The sequence below is a fragment of the Natator depressus genome, chromosome 2 (assembly GCF_965152275.1).
Source record: "Natator depressus isolate rNatDep1 chromosome 2, rNatDep2.hap1, whole genome shotgun sequence".
NCBI lineage: Eukaryota > Metazoa > Chordata > Testudines > Cheloniidae > Natator > Natator depressus.
Window position 1 is genome coordinate 152368258 of NC_134235.1, and position 23108 is coordinate 152391365.

General features: G+C 43.7%; 1 protein-coding gene across 3 annotated transcripts in view; it reads right to left on the minus strand.

The window, feature by feature from the left end:
• Positions 1 to 16707: 16707 nt before the first annotated feature.
• The window catches only part of TGFBR1 (transforming growth factor beta receptor 1), a 71225-nt gene continuing 64824 nt past the window's right edge, over positions 16708 to 23108 (minus strand). For all 3 annotated transcript variants that reach the window (XM_074945140.1, XM_074945141.1, XM_074945142.1), the window contains exon 9: positions 16708 to 21334. In XM_074945140.1, coding sequence (XP_074801241.1) covers positions 21209 to 21334 — 126 coding nt within the window. In that variant the 3' untranslated portion in view covers positions 16708 to 21208. The remainder of the gene's footprint in view (positions 21335 to 23108) is intronic.

Below are 23108 nucleotides of genomic sequence, written 5' to 3' on the forward strand. Positions count from 1 at the left end.
ATGGGGCCAGCTTGCCAAATGAGCCAGATCGCTCTGTATCACTGCCCTCTCCTCATCAGTAATTACCACTCTGCCAGTATTTTGTCACCCACCACTGATTGTATGTTTTCTCCCAATTCATGGATAAAAATATTTTTAAAAATTAGTCCTTGAGAGCTTCTTCAGACCCTTAGTACCTAGGACCTGCTCCCCACAGCACAGTGAGACAAGGCCGTCCAGCCCTGCTGGTACATAGGGGATAAGAACAGAACAAACACACCTTTAGGAGCGCTGTTGTCCGTAGGCTCTGAACAACATGTGGGGGTCAGCAGCTTAGAAATGCACTAGAGAGCTGTAGTGTAGACAGGTCCCAACTGTGTCTCAGTTTCCCACCCTGCAAAATGGGGAGAACAAACAAAACCTTGATTAGCTCTATTTGATAGTGGGGAAACCGAGGCACCCAGCGTTGAAGAGACTCACTCATGGTCCCAAAGCCAGGAATAGAAAACGGCAGGTCTTCTGATAGCCAGTACTGGGATCTCGCCCCTGTTATCCTGGCCTCGCGCCTCTAACTTTAATCACAGCCTCCACGTCTTTTCCTCCATGTCCCTTAACCCCACGTCACTGCAGAAGAAAGATTTTCTGTTAGCCAGCTGGCTCTAATGCAGTGGTTCTCAAACTTTAGCACTGGTGACCACTTTCACAGAGCAAGGCGCTGAGTGTGACCCCTCCTTATAAATTAAAAACACTTTTTTATATATTTAACACCATTATAAATGCTGGAGGCAAAGCGGGGTTGGGGGTGGAGGCTGACAGCTCGCGACCCCCTGAGGGGGCTCGACCCCCAGTTTGAGAACCCCTGCTCTAGTGCATGTGGATGTCCTTCCAAAAGACATGCTCTGGCTCAGTCCCATGTTATGGTTGGCTGAAGGAACCACTTGGTAACATTCTAGGGCCCGAGTTATACAGGAGGTGTGACTAGATACGCATAATGGTCCTTTCTGACCTTAACATCTATCAATCTTTACATTTTCTGCTGCTAGGAAGATAACTCTGGACCTATTTTCTCTCATTCACTTTCAGTTGGAATAATTTAAATCCAGGCCAAAGGATTTCCTCTTCCATTGTGTCTTCAGCACATTTCAGAGCAAACAGTTACTGTTAGCCCACAGGTTTCCAGTTTCAACCTGTCCCAGGGTGAGATGGCCAGGACAGGGGTTGGAGCTCAACTGCACCTAGCCCAGGTTATGCAGCTCCCTAGGGTGAAGGGAATAAGTGTGGGGGTCAGGGGACAAGCAGCAGCATGTGACTAGGACCCAGGCCTGCTGAGAGATAGAAGGGCAGCCTGTGCTCAGCCAGGAGAGAGACCCCAAGGGGAGCAGGTATGGGAGGGGCTTGGAGAGTCCTTGAAAGGTCAGGGACAAGCCAGGAAAGGGCTAGGCTGAGCACTTCCTAGGAGGGAAAGACAGGGCAGTTTAGGTGATGGGGCAGGTAGTCCAGTTGGTTTAGGCTCCCAGGGCCAGACACCCACAGGTGAAGGTGATTGTCGGGGCTTATGTCCTTCTTCTCCAGGGTACATCTGAGAGTGGAGAAGACTGATGCCGGAAGGGGGAAGTGAGTTAACCCCAAGGTCACCCACTGAGTTTATATCACAAATGCATACTTGGAAGGATCCAAGAGAAGAAACATGGATTTTCCAGTCTCTTCTTTCTAGGAGTCCCCAGGGCCAAGGTAAGACCCCTGCTGCCCCTTCCCATTCTTCTCACCTCCAAGATGTGCTGGAGTTTGTCTGTGCTGGGGGATGCTGTCAGCAGAATCTAGAGCTCGTCATCCATGTTCTATGGGCAGGCCTTGCTCTGAGCCTGCCAGCGGAGGGAGACCATGGGTCAGGTTATGGAACCTGGGGCTACACCTGCCAGGATGACAGCTGGCTCTGCAGTCCTTGCCCAGAGCAGCTCTCTGCAGAGGCCCTGGTGCACACCAGGTTAGGGAACAGCCAAGCTGCTAGGGATGGAAGCTGGGCTTCTGGGAGGAATCCAGGACCCAAATCCCAGCCAGCAGAAAGAAAGGACCTCCCACGGAAGGACAACGTAATGTCCCATGGAGGGAAGAGCCTCTCCCCACCATTTCTTAACCTCATGGGCTGTTCTCATGCTCTGCCAACCACACCTCTCAGTAGCTCCAGCTGTCCGAGGGAGCAGGGACCAGAGGCCATCCTGCTGCTGGGATAGAGGTGGAGGTTGATGTTCAACCTGCATATGGGTGTTGTCCTTTCTCATGCCCATGGTGAATATACCACGCAAGGGAAGCTCTCAGGACATGCGATTCCTGCTCTAGAGCCAGGGGCAGCTTCAGCTTGCTGGAAGGAGACTGTGTCTGAGACCTTGCAGTTGTGGGATGAGACAGACACTAAGATAGGCATGGAAGTTTGGGGAAACGGGGGAGAGGCCGGTGTTGGGCAAGGAGGGCAGGGATTTGGGAAGCAAGATCTGAGGATCAAACACTGTCGAATTGTCAGTTAGGATTATCTCCACTTCAGAGAGGGGGAAAGTGAGGCACCACGTGGAAGTGGGACCAGGCCAAATGGGCTGAGTGTCTGAATAATCGCTAAAGCAAAAATATAAAAGCCATTAAGGGTCAGAAGAACATTCATCAGGGAATTGGAGCATTCAAGGCTGGCCAGAAAATGTGTCATCTACGGCATAAACCAGCATGCGCTCTGCCACCTCACTGGTTTTGGAGACAAGGGTCCGTCTCTTGGAGAGAGGGGTTAGAGGATCTTTCTCTGAGACACACAACTGTCAATAGTTGGGAACAGAAACCCCATCTGTAATTTTGCTCACTGGCCCTGCCGCAAACTCCACCCTCCAACCATTGTGAGCCAGGACCAGGAACACCATTCCACTGTCATAGTTACATGGACCTGTGCACCTGCAGACATTGCAGCTGGCACATGCGCTGGTGCTGGCACTGTGATATGAGGTGGATGAACCACCCTGCTGGCTCCCATATCCAACATTCTCTCCCTGAGCAATGGGTCCTGCTCCCTGCTCTTCCTCTATTCCTCCAGGAACCCCGGAGTAGTTTCTCTTCATGGACCGTGTCCCTCTCCTCCTTGGCTCTTTTGAAAGCAAGGTGCTCCTTGTTCTTCCTTGCCCCTAAAAGGATTGGCAACAGCATGATTTGTGGGTAAGATCTGATTTGTCTATTGACCTGGGTCTGGGGCGTGGTCCTTTGGGATCGGGAGAACCTTTTTCTTTTACTTCAGGACAAGGAGGAAAGTGAGAACTGAATTTTGCAAAGGGAAGCCACGGGGTAACCCTACAAGGCCCAAACCCCAATGGTATTGAGCCAAAGGTGTGGCATGACAAAAATGATTGTATATGGACACTTCCAATCGATTTGTTGTTATTGCTAATGGTGATTTTTGTAGCTATTTTGTTGCTATTATCAAAAACTGTAAAAATGTACAATGTGCTGTGGTAAATTGCCAGCATTACTTTGATGGGTCTCGCTCTCTCTCTTCTTGGGGAGGGTTCAGGACACCGTCTCTCACCCCTGAACTGGGGTATTAATTGCCCCACTAGTGTCCGAGACGAGGGGAGTGGAGAGGGAGGGACCCAGGCCCTCCCTCTACTCCAGGTCCCAGCCCAGGGGCCCTAGGGATAGCGGTAAACTGCTTGAACTAGCGGTTCCTTCCCCTGCGCTACTTCCCTCTCCTGCCCTTCAGCCTGTGGGGCTTCCTGCCCTCCCTCTGCACCAAGCAGGTGTCCCTTTACCTAGGGTCTTGGTCTTCTTAGCCCACCATAGCACTTCCCCAAACTCTCCTCTGCTTCCCTCCAAACTGCTCTCTGCTCCAACCCCAATCCACTCTGCTTCAACTCCTTCCCTGGTCTGATTGAAGTAGGGGGGTTTTATCAGGTGACTGGCTTCAGCTGCTTTAATTAATCAATAGCAAATTTTCTTCCTTCTACAGGGAATAAAGCTCCCTTTTAACACTCTCCTGCTGCCCTCTGGCCATCCTGAAGCATGGTGCCTAATCTTTTGGGAAAACCCTTGAACATGTTAAGAGCGATACATAAAAACACACTTTATGTTAAAAGACGCTGTAATACACAAAAGCTTATGCCGAAATAAATCTGTTAGTCTTTTAGGTACCACCGGACTCCTTGTTGTTTTTGTGGATACAGATGAACACGGCTAGCCCCTGATACTTGTAAACAGTCTTGAAACTTTTCACAGGAGAAAAGACATTCCAGACCTGATATGCTGTAGGAAAAGGGAAACTGAGGCACACTACCATATTGCTTTCGTGGCTAAATGCCAAGATTCCTATAGTATGGACAACACTAATATCTACATTGTCTTGACATTAATTGGGTTCCAGACATATGCCAAAGCTTCTATGGATAAAGTAGCTATTTTCATTAGCTCTTGGCAAGATCACATGAGACATACAGGAACCATGCTGCAAGGGCAGATCCAATCCACTATTGTTCTAAGAAAGTTTTACATTGAGTTTGTAAAAGGATTCAATCATGTTATTGAACATGACTTTGATAAACCATTTCTGTTGTACACTGATATGGGGTCACCAAATGAAATTAATAGACAGCAGGTTTAAAACTAAAAAAGGGAAGTATTTTTTTACACAATGCACAGCCAACGTGTGGAACTCCTTGCCAGGGGATGTTGTGAAGACCAATCTCAGCAGCTTCCTAGGAAGGAGCCAGTGCTCTTCTCGGAGGACCTTCTCCTGAACCTCACAGGGCTCTGATGTTCTCATGCTCTGCCAACCCCATCTCTCAGCAGCTCCAGCTGTCTGAGGGAGCAGGGGCCAGAGGCCATCCTGCTGCTGGGACAGAGGTGGAGGTTGATGTTCTACCTGCATATAGGTTGTCAAGGTTCCTTCCCCACTCTGAACTCTAGGGTACAGATGTGGGACCTGCATGAAAGCCTCCTCAGCTTATTTTTACCAGCTTAGGTTAAAACTTCCCCAAGGTACAAACTATTTTACCTTTTGCCCTTGGACTTACAGGGTAATCAGATTCAAAACAGAGAATCCCTCTAGGCAAAACCTTAAGTTGCAAAAAGACACAAAAACAGGAATATACAGTCCATTCAGCGCAGCTTATTTTATCAGCCATTTAAACAAAACAGAATCTAACGCATATCTAGCTAGATTACTTACTAAGTTTTAAGACTCCATTCCTTTTCTGTTCCCTGCAAAAACATCACACAGACAGAGAGAACCCTTTTTTTCTCCCCCACTCCAGCTTTGAAAGTATCTGGTCTCCTCATTGGTCATTTTGATCAGGTGCCAGCGAGGTTATCCTAGCTTCTTAACTCTTTACAGGTGAAAGGGTTTTTCCTCTGGTCAGGAGGGATTTAAAGGTGTTTACCCTTCCCTTTATATTTATGACATGGGTGTTGTCCTCTCTCATGCCCACAGTGAATACACCATGAAAGGGAAGCTCTCAGGACATGCGATTCCAGTTCCAGACCCAGGGCAGCTTCAGTCTGCTGGAAGGAGACTGTGTATGAGACCTTGCAGTTGGGGGGTGAGACAGGCACAACATGGGCATGGAAGTTTGGGGAATAGGGCAGAGGCTGGGATGTGGCGAGGAGGGCAGGGACTTGGAAAGCAAGAGCAGAGGATCAAACACTTTCTGAATGTGGGTCAGGATTCTCCCCAATTCATAGAGGGGGAAAGTGAGGCACCACATGGGAGCAGGACCTGGCCGATTTGGCTGAGCATCAGAATAATTGCTATGGCGAAAATATACAAGCTATTAAGTGTCAGAAGAACATTAATCAGGGAATTTGAGAGTTCAGGGCTGACCAGAAAAGGTGCAGTATGTGGCATAAACCAGTACACGCTCTGCCACCTCACTGGTCTTGGAGACAGGGGTACATCTCTTCAACATGGGTTAGAGGATCTTTCTCTCAGACACAGAACTGTCAATAGTTTGGAACAGAAACTTCATCTGCTCTTTTGCTCACTGGCCCTGCCACAAACTCCACCCTCCAACCATTGTGAACCAGGACCAGGAACACCATTCCACTCTCATGTCTACATGGACCTGCGCACCTGCAGACATTGCAGCTGGCACATGCGCTGGTGCTGTGACATGAGCTGGATGAACCACCCTGCTGGCCCACATATCCAGCATTCTCTCTCTCTGAACAATTGGTCCTGCTTCTCTTCTCTTCATCCAGGAACCCCTGGAGCAGTCTCTCTTTATGGACCGTGTCCCTTTCCTCCTTGGCTCTTTTGAAAGCAAGTTGCTCCTTGTTCCTCCTTGCCCCATCTCCAAAAGCTCCTGCATTGTCTTCCTCCTTCTGGCCCACTGCTGGCCACTTGTAGCACCCGCAGTCCCAGGCAGCAGGCTTGGCCCAGCAGGTGTGGAAGTGTCTTCCAATGGAATGAAAGAGAGGCTACATTCATTGTCTTACCGTGGGAGGAGGGAGAAAATCTCCCACTTTGCTTTCTGTCTGTTCACAAGGCCATGATTTGCAACATTGTGGAATGCCTCTATATCTTTCAGAAATTCTTGTGTACAGTCCATCTCACTTCTGCCCTTGGAAGAGTCACACATGCACACCCTATGCAGGTGTGTTAGTAACACTGATTTTTCTTTAAAACAGTCGAAAAGAAATTAAGAGGCTGGATCTGGCTGGTGCAGGGAAGGCTGAAGTCATGTTTTCGGGACGTTTACCAATACTGACTCACTTTGTTTCATGTTCCATGAAAATCTTCCAAATATCACCATCCAGGAACGGAAGGAAATCAGCACCAAAATTAATAAACTTTGATTAGAATGCAGCCTTCTGCAGGCAGCAGAGTGGATTCTCACCAACTTTCCTCCCAAATGCAGCAACAGAAAAGCCATGACCACACAGGGCAAAAGAATGCCTGCTGCACAAAGCATCATCTAAAGTCACCTTCCAAGGAGTTAAGGAGAAGCCAGGATAAAAAAGGATTCAAAATTTCACATTGTCACTGCTGGATGGGATCAGAAATTGCTCCTCAAAGTATGCATCTATAGCATTAGATCACGTCCCCAGATAACAATAAGCTCCCCTTGCAAAAATAGGCCTTCAGGCCTGCTAGCCATCAACAGTAGGTTCATGTGGTCATGAGTTAATTCAGTTTAAACTAAATGGCAGGATAAACAGAAACAGACCTGCACCAAGGATCCTTGAGTTCAAAAGAGCTAACTTTTAAAAATTAAGGGAATTAGTTAGGGAAGTGGACTGGACTGAGGAACTCATGGATCTGAATGTGGAGGAGTCTTGGAATTACTTTAAGTCAAAATTGCAGAAGCTATCTGAAGTCTGCATCCCAAGCAAGGGGAATACATTTGTAGGGAAGGATTGAAGACCAAGCTGGATGAGCAAGCATCTTAAACAGGTGATGAAGAGAAAGAAGGCGGCCTAGAAAGAATGGAAGATGGGAGGGATCAGCATGGAAAGCTACCTTTTGGAGGTCAGAAAGTGCAGGGGAAAAGGGAGAACTGCCTAAAGCCAAGAAGAGTTGGTCCTTGCAAAGAGAATTAAAACCAATAGTAAAAGGTTCTATAGCCATGTAAAGAAGAAGAAAATGAAAGAAGTTGGTCAGCACTGAGGATGGGGTGGAGATTAAGTATTATCTAGGTATGGCCCAACACCTAAACAAATACTTTGCCTCAGTTTTTAATAAAAAGAAAAGGAGTACTTGTGGCACCTTAGAGACTAACAAATTTATTTGAGCATAAGCTTTCGGATGCATCCAATGAAGTGAGCTGTAGCTCACGAAAGCTTATGGTGCCACAAGTACTCCTTTTCTTTTTGCGGATACAGACCAACATGGCTGCTACTCTGAAACCTGTCAGTTTTTAATGCAGCTAATGAAGATTTTAGAGTGGTTAATGGCAGTGAGGATATGGCGGTATAAATTACCACATCCAAGGTGGAAGTCAAACTCAAACAGCTTATTGGGACTAAGACCTGATCTGGCCCTCCCGTATGTTCATGTAAAACATTACTGCTGTGTGTAGCCTAGAGATGATGCTTGCTGATATTTATATAGAAATGTAAGTAGGCTCAAAAATCTATTTCCTAAAAACAGGCTTGACAATAGCCAAGCAAGGCTGGGGAAAATGTCAGTAAAGTGAAGGGAGACAATTCAGAAGCAAATTGGAGATAATCTGGGATTATGCCCTAATTTATGTTGTAAACATGTGTTGTTCCTAACTGGTTTTTACAAGGTTTGAGATATGGAACTGCAGGCCAGCACTAGAATAAAGCTTTCTACTAAAAAGTTCAAATCCTTTTGCCTATTTCACCTGAAGGGTAGACAAGGGTTGACCCTGGCATTCCCTCTCATTCATTGCTCAGACAGCCAATGAGCTGGGGGAGGCAGAGGGAGGATAAAAATGCTCGTGACTATGAAAAGGAACATGGTATCTCCATTTAGTCTTCTTGGCTAGTGGCAGCAGGGATGATGGCGTCTGCCGCTCTATATTTGCGGACTCCAGTATGACCTTGTTTATGGGCAGAACCACACAAAAAGGTCTGCTGACCCAGTCTATGGGAGAACTCTTGCAGCTCCTTTACCTGTCTGTCCAAAGAGGAAGCAACCCTCTTTAGCAGGTCCTAATATGCCCTGTAGTCATCCTACAGAGAAGACACCCCAGACATCACTGCCTCATCTGGTGATGTTGAGGAGGCTTACACAGGTGGCTGAGACGTAGCTTCTTGAACCTTCTCCACAGGAGGCTCTGGCAAGCGAGTTTGGTCTTGCGTGATACCAATGTTGGTGCCAGGAACAATGTCCCAAGTCTCTTGCCGAAGGATCTGGAGGGAGCAGGATCTAGAAGGAGGAGGAAATCTCCATGGGTTCTAGTAAGACCATGGGTAGGGCATGGAACCCCAACCTCTACCAGTCCCTCTACCAGAGATTTGAGGTCTCTGGACCAGTGTGGACCTCTGTTGTGTACCAGAAATGCAGCCCTCTCAATGAAGGTGAACAATGCCTTCAGTCCAAAGAGTGAGGGGCATCAGAGCCTACTTCTGGCTCCGAAGGAGAGCCTGTGTCTCCTGACCAGGGAGGTGCCAAAACACTTTGTGCCGAGATCTGGCAGTGTGCCTCTGGAGATGTAGGCACAGGGGAGAGCATGTTGGGTTTTCCTCTTGATGGTACTGGGCAAGGAGATGCTGGATGGATTGGAGTAGACCCAGGTAACCAGGGATGAACAACCCTCAGAAGCTTCTTATCCACTGGTACCGGGTGAGTCGACTCCTGCTCCACCAGAGAATCTGGTGCCAAAAGTCACAGTAGATCTTGCACTGCAGCGTACGCCTCTGGTATTGTCGGTACCAAGAGGGTCTGCTGCTGCTGCGTCAAAAGGGTCGGTATTCTGGAGCGTACTCCAGAGCAGTCAGTCAGTCTCAACAGCATCAGCTATCAGCACTGGGGAGTGCCTCCTCTCCAAGGGCACACTACCTTGTTTCCCAGCATGCTTGCTGGTCAATGGTGCCAGGGACGTCTATCTTTTGTAATGAGTCCTTCAAAGCACCTTGCTGATGTTTTTTTATTGGCACTGGAGAAAGAGGGCAGTGCCAAGACTCGACAATGTCTGGACAAGCATTCCTTATAGATGTAGACGTGCTCGGTACCCACTTCAAGCAGGCAAGCTCCAAGGCAGGTACAGGGCAGCCTCCATGAGATGGTGATGAAGTCTCATCTCTGTCTTTTCTGGTTTAGGGCTTCAAATCCCAGCAGATCTAGCACCTGTCCCAGATGTGACCCTTGCTGAGGCACTTTAAACACTGAGAATGAGCGTCACTCACCAGCATGGATGTCCTGCAGCCACTGCAAGGCTTAAAGCTTGGAGACTGAGGCATACCTCAGTAGAGGGTGTCAGTACCCAGAACAAGTGGGAACCAACAGATCCACTAAACTACACTATAAAACTACAAAACCGAATGCAAACTATATAAAGATGAACAATTTCTTTGAAATGGGAGAAAAACACTTGTAGAAGCAAGCCAGCATGCTCTGACTACTGATCATGGGTAAGAAGGAACCGAGGGGGTTGGGGGCAGCTCCACCCTTTATATCATTGTGCAGCAGCACAAGGCAGCAGAGGGCACATGCGCTGCCCTGATGGATATCACTAAGGAAAAAATCTCCAACATTGGTGCCGTGGACACACACACACCTGAAGTGGAATGGACATGTACAGTCACTAGAACAACACTCTGCTCAGCCCCCTCAAGACCTCGGCAGGAGCATGCCCAGCATGGACCAAATCTGAAGAGAATTAAGTTAAGTGTTAGCAAATCTCTGATCACGTGCAAACTTCAAAATAGGGGATGCTAGAGCTTTAATGTAAAGGGCACCAGATTTTTTCCCCTCGCTTCGTTCTCAGCAATTTCAGCTGAAATTAAAATATAAAAATAAAGCCTGAGGCAGACACATCCAGCATAGAAAACTTCAACCCAAATAGTTGGAGTTTACCAAAGTTATTAAGTCTTATAATGGGAAGTGTTGGGCTGTAATACTGTAATATTACGCCACACAACAACCAATGGTGTAACCCGCCTAGAATACTATGTTACCCTCAGTCAAAAAAGGATACTTCAGAATGGGAGGGGAAGGGGTTCAGAGAAGAGTGATGAGAATGATCAAGTGTCTGGAAAAACTCATGAAGGAAGACTGAGGTCATATACCTTAGAAAGGAGACAAATAGGGACATGATAGAAGTATATAAAAAAGTCAAGAGAAAGCTGATTGGGAACATCTTTCTTCTATTAAAAGACAGGGACATTCAATTAAAAGGTGGGAAACTCAAAGGGAATACTTTTTCACATAATGTATGATTAAGCTGTGGAACACATTGCCACAGGAAGTTGAGGTCAAGAAAACATTTACTCAAAACCTGCTCCACTTCAGGTATGCATGCAACTCTCAAACCTCTGGATTGGAGCAGTTTTTGTCAGCCATGTCTGTTCGGTGTGGGAAAACCACCTTCAGTTCCGTGTCTATCCAAACTTCCCACAGAGAACAGCCTGACGCAGAAGGGAAGAGTGGGTAGTGCAGCACCCATGGGAGGAGCCACATCTCGAAAAAACAGAGTTAGTGCACTGGGTTAGTAATCTTTTCTTATTATTCCAGTAGTGCCTCTCTGCATGCTCCACTTCAGGTGACTCGTAAGCAGTATCCCCACATGGAGAAGGCAGCTTCAGAATTGAGTTCAGAACTCAAGACACAACTGCGTTACCTAGTGCTACTTTGGATCTAGTGGCATGGATCAAGGTATAGTGCTTAGAAAATGCATGTATTGAAAGCTATATAGCACCCTTACATTTCTCAGAACTGGAATGTTTTTGAGTAACGCCATGGACATTGCTCATGACCTGGTAGTATGTGCTATCATCCTGGGGGGGGGGGGGGGGGGGGAGAAGGAAGGAAGGTTTGAGGACCAGCTTCATTATAACAAGCAACAATACAACCTTGAGAGCCACCTCACCAGGCTCTGGGTGGAGACCATGGACCTTTTGGATCTGTCTGTGATGGAAACAAACAGTCTAGATTACTTCTGAAATTGCCTGGTTCTATCTAGATAGAAGGCCAAGCTGCTATATGACCCAGGAGCTGTAGCCAGTTCCTTACTGAGGTCTGAGGACTCCCTAGAATGGTACTGACCAGATTTAATAAGATCTGGAACAGGGAGGTCGGCCCTGGCTGTCAATGAATCCAAGGATGCCCCTACAAACTATTTTCTATAGAGGGGTTAATGTGGATTTTCCTGCATTGAGCTGAAGATCCAATTGCAGGAAAAGGGAAAAGTCCATCCAAGTAGATGACAGTACTACTTTGTACACCATGGACTCTTGATCAGCCAGTCATTGAGATACAGGAAAACTATACAACTGAACTGAATGAGATCTCTGGGAAGTTTGTGATTCTGATTGCTTGATAGTTTGCCATCTGGAATTGCAGGGTTGTGGGTGAGCAAGACTTCTGTCCAAACAAGTCCGAGCATTTCTGGGTCATAGTCATATGGGGTAGACTTGGATAGTGTTTACCAGTTTGTTCACGGCATCCACCTCTAGAGAATTAGGTGAGAGGCAGGAGAAAAAGAATTTAGAGTCATTGGAGGGAACATAGTATTTTTTTTTAATCTGCCTGTTTGGAAGTTAGCAGAACCATAGCAGGTGTTGGCCAAACAGTCTTGGGGAGGGGGAAATGGGGGGGGGGGGTGTCATTAAAAGGTAATGCAACTCTGGATGGTGTTGCTGATTGTAAAATGTCAAGCAACTTGTGTTGGAAATCCTTGAGCTTTTCCAGAGGTATTTGAAGAGTATCTGTCACCCATTCTGAGGTCCTGAAATTGCTGGAAATCAGCCATCCAAGACGGTTGACAAGGAATTGAGGGCGGTTTGCTTGTGCAGCCCTATAAAGCCTCAGTGTGCAGCATGAGGCTGTAGAGCAGGGGTGGGCAAACTTTTTGGCCCAAGGACCAGATTGGGATTGCGAAACTGTATGGAGGGCCGGGTAGGGAAGGCTGTGCCTCCCCAAACAGCCTGGCGCCTGGCCCCTGCCCCCTCCCACTTCCGACCCCCTGACTGCCTCATGGCAGGCCATGAACGCTCACAAAATTAACAATTCAGAGATATTCAAATAAACTATTTAATAAAGGTACATTTAGTGGAAATAAACATAAAACCTTACTTATTATAAATATACCATCATAACACCGTATTACAATAATTAAACCAAAAACTTAACCCCTTTCCATGCCCTCTTTGATTAATGTGAACAATGCAGCTGGTCACCCTTTTTTACAATGGCATCGAAGTCCGGTGTCATTCTTGTTGTGGTAATCCGCAATACTGAGCTGAGATGCTGATCAGTTAACTGGGATCTGTAGCGAGATTTGTTGTAATTCTGCAGGGAAAATGTTTGTTCGCACACATAGGTGGAGCCAAACAAAACAAGGATTTTCTGTGCCACCTTGCGGATATTTGGGAACTTTGTTTCACTCAAGGAGGCATAAAACTCATCCAGTTTTTCTGAATTGTACTTTTCCTTCAAGGTCAAATTGCAATGGAGCTCAATGAGCTCCAGTTGTAATTCTTGTGGGGCTTTCTTGTAGTCAAATGACAGTGGGCATGACACCAGCTCCAATGTCTTCTCTATCTTCTCAAAGAGAGAAATCAACGAGAAAATTCTCCGTGCAAGTCACTCAATTTTGCTGTACTTTTCTCTCTGCTGTGGTGACACTCCAACACTGAAATACTTGGAAAAGCGAGAGAACACTTTGTCCTTAATTTGTTTTGAAAACAAGACTAACTTGGCTTTGAAAGCTGTCACACTAGAATACAATTTGTGTATAAACACATTCTTTCCTTGCAGGTTTACATTAAGTTCATTTAAACATGCCAAGACATCCACACCAAAAGCAAAGGTCACACACCTAGTTTGAATTCTTTAATTCAGGGAAATCATTTTCTTTCCCCTGCATCTCCAGAAAAGTGCGAATTTCATCTCTGAGCTCCCACACTTGCTGCAATACCTTTCCTAGGCTGAGCCAGCGGACGTTTGTATGATAAAGTAAGTCCTGGTGTTCAGTCTCTTCAAGAAGGGAAATGAATTGCCAATTATTAAGTCCCCTTGCTCTTATGTAGTTCACTATTTTCACTACTGTGCGAACAACATGATCAATGTCCAGGACATTTTTGCAGAGGGCCTCCTGATGTATAATACAATGCAGAAAAATCACCTCTTTATTGGGTTGTCTTCTTTTACTTTGTCCTGAATTCTTTTAAAAAGTCCTACATTTTTCCCTGTTAAATTTGGTGATCCATCTGTGGTTATGTTTGCCAGTTTACTCCAGGGGAGCTTCAGATGTTCAAGGCACCCAGACACCCTCTTGTATAAATCCGATCCCTTAGTTGTGCCTTTCATTGATTCCATTGATAAAAATTCCTCTGTGATTTCAAATGTCAATTCCTGACAAAAATCAGTAACTGAGCTGTGCCCTTAATGTCAGTGCTGTCATCGAGAGCTAATGAAAACAATGTAAAGCCCTGTGCTTTCTTATTCAACTCAGAAGCCAAACGTTCAATCACTTCTACACGGCGAGTAACAGTTCTTTGTGACAGACTAATGTTCTCAAATTTGTTTTGGTATTCTGAGCACAGCATGCCAGAAACATCAGTCATGCATTCTTTCAAAAACTCCTCTTCAGCAAAAGGCTTATTTTGTTTAGCAATTTTAAACGCCAGAACGTAACTTGCCTTTGTAGTGGCTTCCTGAATTGAAGACTGTCACACACAAATATTTTGCTGAGTTTTTAAGCTTGTGGCGAGTTGCTCAGCTTTTCTTGCCCTTTCCTTGGTTGTGAAATTGCTGCCATAATTAGGATGTTTCGCTGAAAAATGGTGAGTCAAGTTGTACTCCTTGAACACCGCGATGCTCTCTTGACAAAATCAGGCACACAGCCTTCGAGTTCATGTTTGTGAAAAAATAGTTTGTATTCCATTCTTTGTTGAAAACCTGACACTCATTGTCCACTTTTCTTTTTTTTTTTTTTTGCAGCACTCATTTTTGAAAGAGAAAAGAAAATCCTAACTGTTGCCCTTATTTCAAACTGCTGTTTTACAAGATGTCATGCACTGTGAAAAAACTGGGCCCTCTCTCTAGCCTGGATTTGTCAGACGTCCGTGTGCCCCTGACAATTTTGAGCCATGGCACTCTATCCCAGAATCCATGTGGACAAAGAGAGGCAGGTGTAAACTCACCTGTAACTTTATGCTCCAGCCTCCCCCCAAAAAAGTTCTCACTGTTGTACTTTGAGTTCTGTTTGCATGGTTGTGTTCATTAAAAGTTCGTATATAATAAGGGATTTTACCGCGGTGTGGCGAGAGGACTCATGAGGAGTGGCGCGTGGGGGGCTTCACGAGGTGGTACCAGGGACTCCTACAGGCCCTGCTTGCAGTGTGACACCAAGGCAGCTGTGCCACGTGCAGAGGAACCCAGACAGGAGCAGCTGCGGCCCTGGGTGGTTTCCCTCCACTCAAGGCTCTCGAGGGTGGGGCTATAAGAAACAAGGAGGGGATTTGGCACACTGCTGCGTAGGGGTGGTGAGGTCATACCTGAGGAATGTGGTGTTTTGCGTGCAGAATCTTCCCCGAAGATGGTGCTGAAAATGACTGCTCATCACTGAGGAGCGCCGGGCGGAGTGCGGCAAGCCCCCTGGTCCCGCTCCATCAGAGCGCCGGGTGAAGAGCAGAAAACCCACGGTCCTGCTCCCCCGGCCGGAGCACCGGGCAAAGAGCAGCAAGCCCTCAGCCCTGCTCCCTCGGCTGGAGCGCGGCAAGCCCCGGATAAAAGCGGCCTGCGGGCTGTATTTTGCCCACCCCTGATGTAGAGGGTGCATGTGTGAGCTGAATGGACACTGCTAATGAAAAAAAATCTGTGATCAAAGGCTCAAGAGGTACATGCACAGCTGAAGTCGAGTAGCCTCCCTATCAGTACTCCAAGAACCTAACAATATTCAGGAAAGGGACTGGATATTTATATTGATCAAGAATATTAATTGTTAGAATTATGAAAGTTTAGAAGCAGTATTAAACCTTGTGCTTCGGGCATAAGCAAATTTCTAAAGATCAGGATGAGACCTCTGCAGGAAGGAGATTATCCTACATCAACCGACTCCAGGCTATGCCTTCCTCTGAAGTATCTGGTTCATGCCATTGTCAGGATTCTAAACTAGATGATTTGGGTGTGATCCTGTATGACAATCACCATGTTTCCATCCTGACGAGAGAGGTCACTTGAGTTTGGGTGGTAGTTTGAATTTGAGAAAGTGAGAGAAATTTCACAGCTGAGAGGCAGGAATATAAGAGAAGTTCTTCGTTATAAAATCAGGGTGAGAAAAAAATTAGAGTAGAATGGATTAATATGCTGTGGAGGTGGAGGCCTAGAGGCATACTTAGTTGGCTATCCAGCCTCCTAGTGTTTTGGCATGTATTATGAATAAAAGTCTCCCTCCCCCAAGCTTTTCTCCTGTGGTTGCATCTATGTTCCATCTCTCCAATGTGGAATATTTGTTTATAAAATGGGTTTTGTAAAGCAACAATCCATTAGAACATCCTCAATTAAGTATTACAATTTGGGAACTAGTGTATGCAATACTTATTTGCTTCCCAGGGAAGAAAGTTTAATCCCTATTTGTAGGGCCTGCAGTAAGCCAAGCAGTCCATTTTACTTTTGAGTGTGGTAGACCTTCTACTAGTGAGCGAACAGCCTGGCCAATTTCTTCACTATTTCTTGGACATAGTGGAGAGTGGCAGCCTCCCACTCAGCCACTCATCTGCAGCAGACAGAGAAGCAGGGGGCATACTCTTAGCCTTTATCAGTGATATAAGGTACTTACGGTCAGTTATGCTGGTGGAGGTTCAGGAACCCCCTCATTTCGCTTATGCCACAGTGGTTGACACAAACATTTGCAAGCCACCTCTGCCACTATTATACCAGCAGAGATTTGCCCTACAGAAGGGGAATTCTCCACCAATTACCTCCCCATTTTACACCACTTACCAGGCATAAAGTGGCCATAGTAGATCAGAGCATCCTGCTCTCTGTAACTATTGTCTTTTGGAGAAAAAGTGGAAATGTTATGTATATATAAGACGGCTCACTTATCTACTTTGAAAAAAGTAATTTATTTCATTGCTTTAATCTTTCTACCGTAGTGTTAGCACTTAACATAAGCATCACTCTTCTACTTTCCTATTTACAATCCATTGTACTGTATACTCTACCAATACAATACATCATTTTCAGAAATGTAAGGGGAAATGCACAATTTTGTAAGGTTTTAAAAAAAAATGACAAACTCATCTGTACAGGATTCTCAAGTTTACCACCCAAAATGCAGAATTTATACAAAGCATTATTCTACACAGCTCTGGAAGGGCAGATGCTACATTGACAAAGCAGCAACAAACTTACAGAAATATAATAAAATACAGAAAATAAAGAGTGCGTATCTTGGGCATGAGAAACAATATAGTTAGTACCACTGAAGTTGTAAATTTAGCAATACCCATATTTTCTAGAAACATGTAATTGAAAACTTGGAGAATGTTGTGAAAAATATTAAACATTATATACACAATGAGGTAAATGTACCTTGGTCTTTTAAGAGGTAATTTAAGTTTAAAGCAACCGACATTGAAACTTCTCTTTTACAGGTATGATAATTTCAACCCCCTCGTTATCATTTCAATGGCACAATATAAACAAGGAGCTAACAAAAAGAGAAGATTTCATGGCACTGAAACTCAATTATTTTGTAAAAAAAATAAAATAAAAAAATAGCCTCTTACCTCACTTGATAGCTTAAAGTCCTCACAGAGTCAATCCCAATGTCATTATCCCTATATACAAAGTCCACATTAGGATTACAAGTGAAAGTAGTTTAATTTGGGGGAGAAAAAGAGTGCGAGTGCTGAACAGACAGCTTCTAAAACGTCCCAGAATTCCAGCTTTCAAAGTTGGAGGGTCCCTGCAGAATTCCAGTATCCCAAAAGGGACTTTCGAGTCTTTTCAGTACCAGTCCGTTTCCAACGATCTTCCTTATGTTTGTCCACAGCGGTCTGGCCACGTCTGTAATCTGAAGTGAGGCTTTAGTGCTACTAAAATGTCAATTTAATAAAATGCATGAACCTTGAAGAAAATGTATGTATAGTGTATGTATATTTACAACAAACATTTGCAGCAGTATTTCTTATATCAAATTGTTTTGGTATACCCTCAAGATGATATAAAATTAGTATTTTGAATGCGAAAATATTTTGGTCCCCCTGGATGTCTCAGAGCAAAACTGGTGATTTACAAGATTAGTTTAAAAAATATTAATGTGTGCCTGTGTGCACATATATGATTTTTACACAGGTAACATAAAAAGCTGCATGTAATATCCAGACACACCCATTCAATAAAGGTGTTCAGATTATATAATGGAAAAACACAAGAACAAAGCTTAAACTATTTGTGATGTCATCTGAACCCAAGGTACACACAGGCTTCTTCACAATTTTTCTGTTCTGCAGTTTATGATATTCACATATGTTTGTCCTCAAAATAATCTTCATTAAAATTGGACAATATATCAATCCACCTTTTTGCAAATTTCTACTACAAAGTGTTGAAAAATTCAGAGGACAAATTTAGAAAAAATTGCAGCTTTCAAAAGAAAGCTATGGCTAGTAGGTGGGGAAGACAACATTATCTATATATCTCAGTGTGCAGCTGACTGGAGCAATTTGCCTGCTGCAATCCTGCGTATCTGGCTCTAGTTCTTTTAGCTTGATAGTACTGTATTTTTTATAACACAGAAGTCGGTAATATTTTCTAAAATCATAGCTGTGAAATATATCCATTTCACTGCTATTGTAAATGTCAGATAAAATATGATTTCACTAAAAATAAACCCTAAAATCACTTATCAAATCCCAAAATACAGATTACAGAATACAAAGTTATGGAGACACCTGGTGGGTACTCCATAGTTAACTATGCATGTAAAATGTGACAAATACCTTTCTCTCTAAAATAGGGAGCCAAATAGTGTGAAATATCACCCAGGGTTAGAAAATTCAGAGGGTGTAAGAACTATGCAAGTTTTTACTTCGTTTCTCCTCAAATTTTTTAATGGGAAGTCTTTGAAATTTGGTTCTGGCTCTAATTTTTCCCATGGTTGTCCTACTTTGTATTGTTGACCAATCACATATCTGCAAAAAACCTGCTAAAGAGGTGGATGCTGAATAAATCAGATGCAATGGATAGTTTGTTTTTTAAATACTGTATTTAGGGTTATTTTTAGCTGTTCAGGTTATAACTGGAAGTTGATGTGCCGTGCACCTAAACTTGATTGATGGAGTCGGAGTGCACACAGACATGACTGATTACGCATACAAACCTCACTGATTATGGCCAAGTTTACACAAATTTGATTGATGGGGCTGAGGACATGCCAGCCTGATTGGTTGGATGGGGCAGGCATATGCAAGCTTCAAATTTGTGTGCGCTCAGATCCAATCAATTGTTCTCCACCAGGAGCTTCACTTTTCTGCCAGATGTTATCCTATAGCAGAATAGGGGGTTTGCGCTCAGTAGCTGATAAAATATTCAGTCAGCAGTTGCACTTCTATCCCTACACCGGAGGTCTACAATCCTCATTTCATTTAAGTTTTACCCCCCCATTAAGCATTACGATATTAAGAAACAAAAAACTAAAACAGTTAGGGTTGCTATACATTGCACAATTCAGAGCAGACATCTCAGAAAGCAAGGCAATTAAACCTGTTACTACAACGAGCATATATTACAGAGCAAGCAACACAACTTTACAGGAAATTCTAACATCCCTTCTCCAAACTACCTTTTCGCCTCATAGCTACTTGTACTGGTGAAAAATTACCTAAGCAGATATATGAAGGTTTAAAGGGGAACAGAGTTAGAACTGCAGTGTGTTGTGTATGATTAAGGTGTGTGAATGTGACTGAGAGATGACTTAGGGGGTGGGAGGGTTTGTGCATATAGCAATCCTTTGTGTGTGTGCACGCGCGCTCGCACATGCATTGGCAAAGTCAACAATAGGCGAACGCCTGCTACCCAAGCAGATATTTGTAACTGTTAAAAACTTAGTTTCAGGACAAAGATTATTCTCCTGATTTCTCCCCCACTCCCCATGTGTTTAACAATTTTAAGAGACACAGGTAGTGATACAATCTGTATCTTAAAAGTTGCTTAAAATCCTGTGAAAAGATATACCTGTTGGAGATTTGACGGTTGAGTAAATCTGTGCATATTTTTTCAGGGTTCTAATGACAACACAAACGATCTTTGCTCTTGTAGCTATAACAAGGGCACCAGACCCTTCTGGTGTGTGTATCCAAAGTCTTGCAGCTCACCACTTTGTGTATGTCACATCCACACAGTATATGCATGTATAATTTGAGAGCAGCTTTTAACTTCCTAATAAAACAAGCCCAAATATAACAGTTAATCATCTCTAATTATAGATAAAGTTAATTCTTGTCTTTGCAAATAATACTGTTCGAGAAGAAAAAGGAAAGACTTTGAGGAACTGAAAAGTAAATCTCTCAAGTAAATGACGTCAAAGAGTAAAACTTCTTTCCTTTTATCTTAAAAACTTTTAGTCCTCGCTAGTTTTCTTAGACAAGAGTATGACAGACATTTTAAGAGTGCCACTTCATTAAAAAATTCTTCTTAGATATAATAATTAGAACTTATTACATGTGATGCCCAGTTCTAGAACATAACACTGAATTAACTAACTTGCACACCATTTAAATTCTTACAGTGGTTTAAGAATCAGATCTTGGCAAAAAAAGGTATTCCAAGAATGATGCAGCTACATGCCAAATAGAGAGTTAATTAGGTCATTAAGCAAAGGAATAATTCTATTTTTGAACTCAGTTTTGAAACCACAAGTACCATAAACTTTGTATGTTCCTATTGATTTGCATTAGAAAGACCCAGAAGTGGCACTTACTGGTATAGTACAATCTATGTTGAAGGCAATGCAATGTTCTGAATAAGTGAAAGCACAGTAACAGTATACAAAATATAGTTGCATAAATTATGTTCCCCACAAGTGAATGAGGTCATTTTTGTAAAACAAGGTAGGTGTCCAACAGATGCAAACTTAAGAGCTAGAAAGTTATACTGCAATAATACATTCAAAACCTGAATCAAAGAAAAAATTTGCAGTGGTTCAGGATACTCAGTTGTACCAACCACAAATCAAATCACTTAAGAACCCTCAATGCGCTGTATACAATGTAGTGAATAAGCTCCAAAACCTTAAAATGATCTTCATGTCTTCAGCACAGTTAATGAAAAGTTAAGACCGGTAATCAACTTTTAAAATAGAGTTACAGGTTAATAAAAATAAAGCTAGACTATACAATGTTTCGTAAGTGTCCTGGGAAAGAGGTGTTTATAGTGCACAAAAAAGACCCAAACACAACTGTTTACCATGTTCACAGAAATCCCGGGGCTAACAACGAATGTTCCTATAAAGTATCAAAAGGCAGCAATATCCTTCTGTTCCCTCAGTGAGGTAGAGCTATTAACCTTCTGAACATGCCACCCAGGTTCAGACATGGATCTTTAAAGCGCTCGTCAGTAGTAAATCCAGGATTACATTTTTATGCCCTCTTGTTGGCTGAGCTGTGATAATGTTTTCTTAATGCGTAAAGCTGTTAGCCTAGCTGCTCCATTGGCATACCAACATTCACGCATAATTTTGGCCATTACTCGTAATGCCTGTAAAAAACAAAAACAGAAAAGAAAAAAAGGTCTATACATTTCTCTATCCCTGAATAATCATCCTTATTGTGACTTCGACTCTTAGAATTCACATTTCTGAAATTTGTGTCATTGGGGCCACTGTGATATGCAAAAAAATCTGGTGTGGTGGGAAATCCAGATTCTCATTTTCTTTAAGAAAAAGAAAAAGGTCCCTAAAAAAGGACTGAGGCGAACTGTAATACACTCATTTCAGTGCCCCTATCAGGCTCATACGCAGAATAATAAAATATTTATGAAAAATTAGCTTGCCTGGAAACTGTTCTCTCAAGTTCTGTATTAGATATGTACTTCTGGTGTTTTGTGCCTCCAGTTGGAAAAAACCTCATAAGTTACCTAGAACTGTCATGTGAGACTATATTGTGCTGCATGCTATTGGAAGAATAATTAATACCTTCTTTCAGTTATCAGTTTAGGAGGTCTCCATAATTCAACTCAAGGGGGAAAGTTATTCATGCTCTTTGCTTAACAATGTTCAAGAATTACTGCAGACATTTTATCCTTTCAAAGAAAAGTCACCCATTTTTTAAGATCAAAACTGAATAAAATTAACCCTACAAGGGGATGGTAGTTTAAGTTCTATAAAAACAGTAATGTTATAAAGTCAAATACAAATTTGAACCTTAGCCAAGACCTATGACAAAAAAAAAATGAGTCTGTAAAGGGTTGAAACTGCAGTACTAAATAAATAAAAAAGCTGGTCCTTGGATGGAAAGTTAGCAACAATCCTTATTCCCAAGTAGTACAAAAACTCCTGAATCATTGTTCCCGGTGTGTGATTTAAGTCAGAATGCCATGGCAACAAGGTGATGGATGGCCAGAAATACCAAACATAGAAAGATCCCATTCAAGTAAGAAATGATTACTTACCTGTACAGTCACTATGGTTCTTTGAGATGCGTTGCACATACATTCTACTTTATGTGTGCATGAACCCAGTGCACTCAAGCCAGCGACTTTTGGTCAGCAGTATCCGTTGGGGGGAAGCATATGCACCCTGAGCGTCCTCATGCCTCCAACCACAGCCTCCAAGTAATAGCCACAAGCAGTGAGAAAGAACTGAGGGGGTGTCAGGACACTTCTGCCCTTTGTGTCCTCAGTTGAAGGCATGAGGACACTCGGAGCACATGTGCTGTCCCAATGGGTACTGCTGACCAAAAACGTCTCCCACTTGAGTGCACATACCTGAAGTGGAATGCATATACACAACTCCTCTTCAAGAATCCTAGATATTCTAGCTATACAACCAAGATACTCTAGAGGGCATACGGAAGTGGAGAATATGTAGAAATGAAAGGCTTGAAGGGACCTCAAGAAGTCACCAAGTCCAGCTCCCTGTGCTGCAGCAGAACCAAGTAACCCTAGTCCATCCCCAACAGGTGTTTATCCAACCTGTCTTAAAAGCCTCCAAATGTGGGAATTCCACAGCCTGCATTGGAAACTCATTCCAGAGCTTAGCTACCGTTATAGTTGGAAATTTTTTCATAACATCTAACCTAAATCTCCCTTGCCACAGGTCTATTTTCTATGCCAATCTACAAAGGAGGCAAATATGCTAATGCTCAGTGTCTGTATTACTAGACAGAAAATATCGTAATGGCATTATATAACTCCATGGTACACCCACACCTTGAGCACCATCTCAAAACAGATATATTAGAATTGCGAAAGGCAACAAAAATGATCGGGGTATGGAACAGCTTCCATATGAGGAAAGATTAAGGGAGACTGG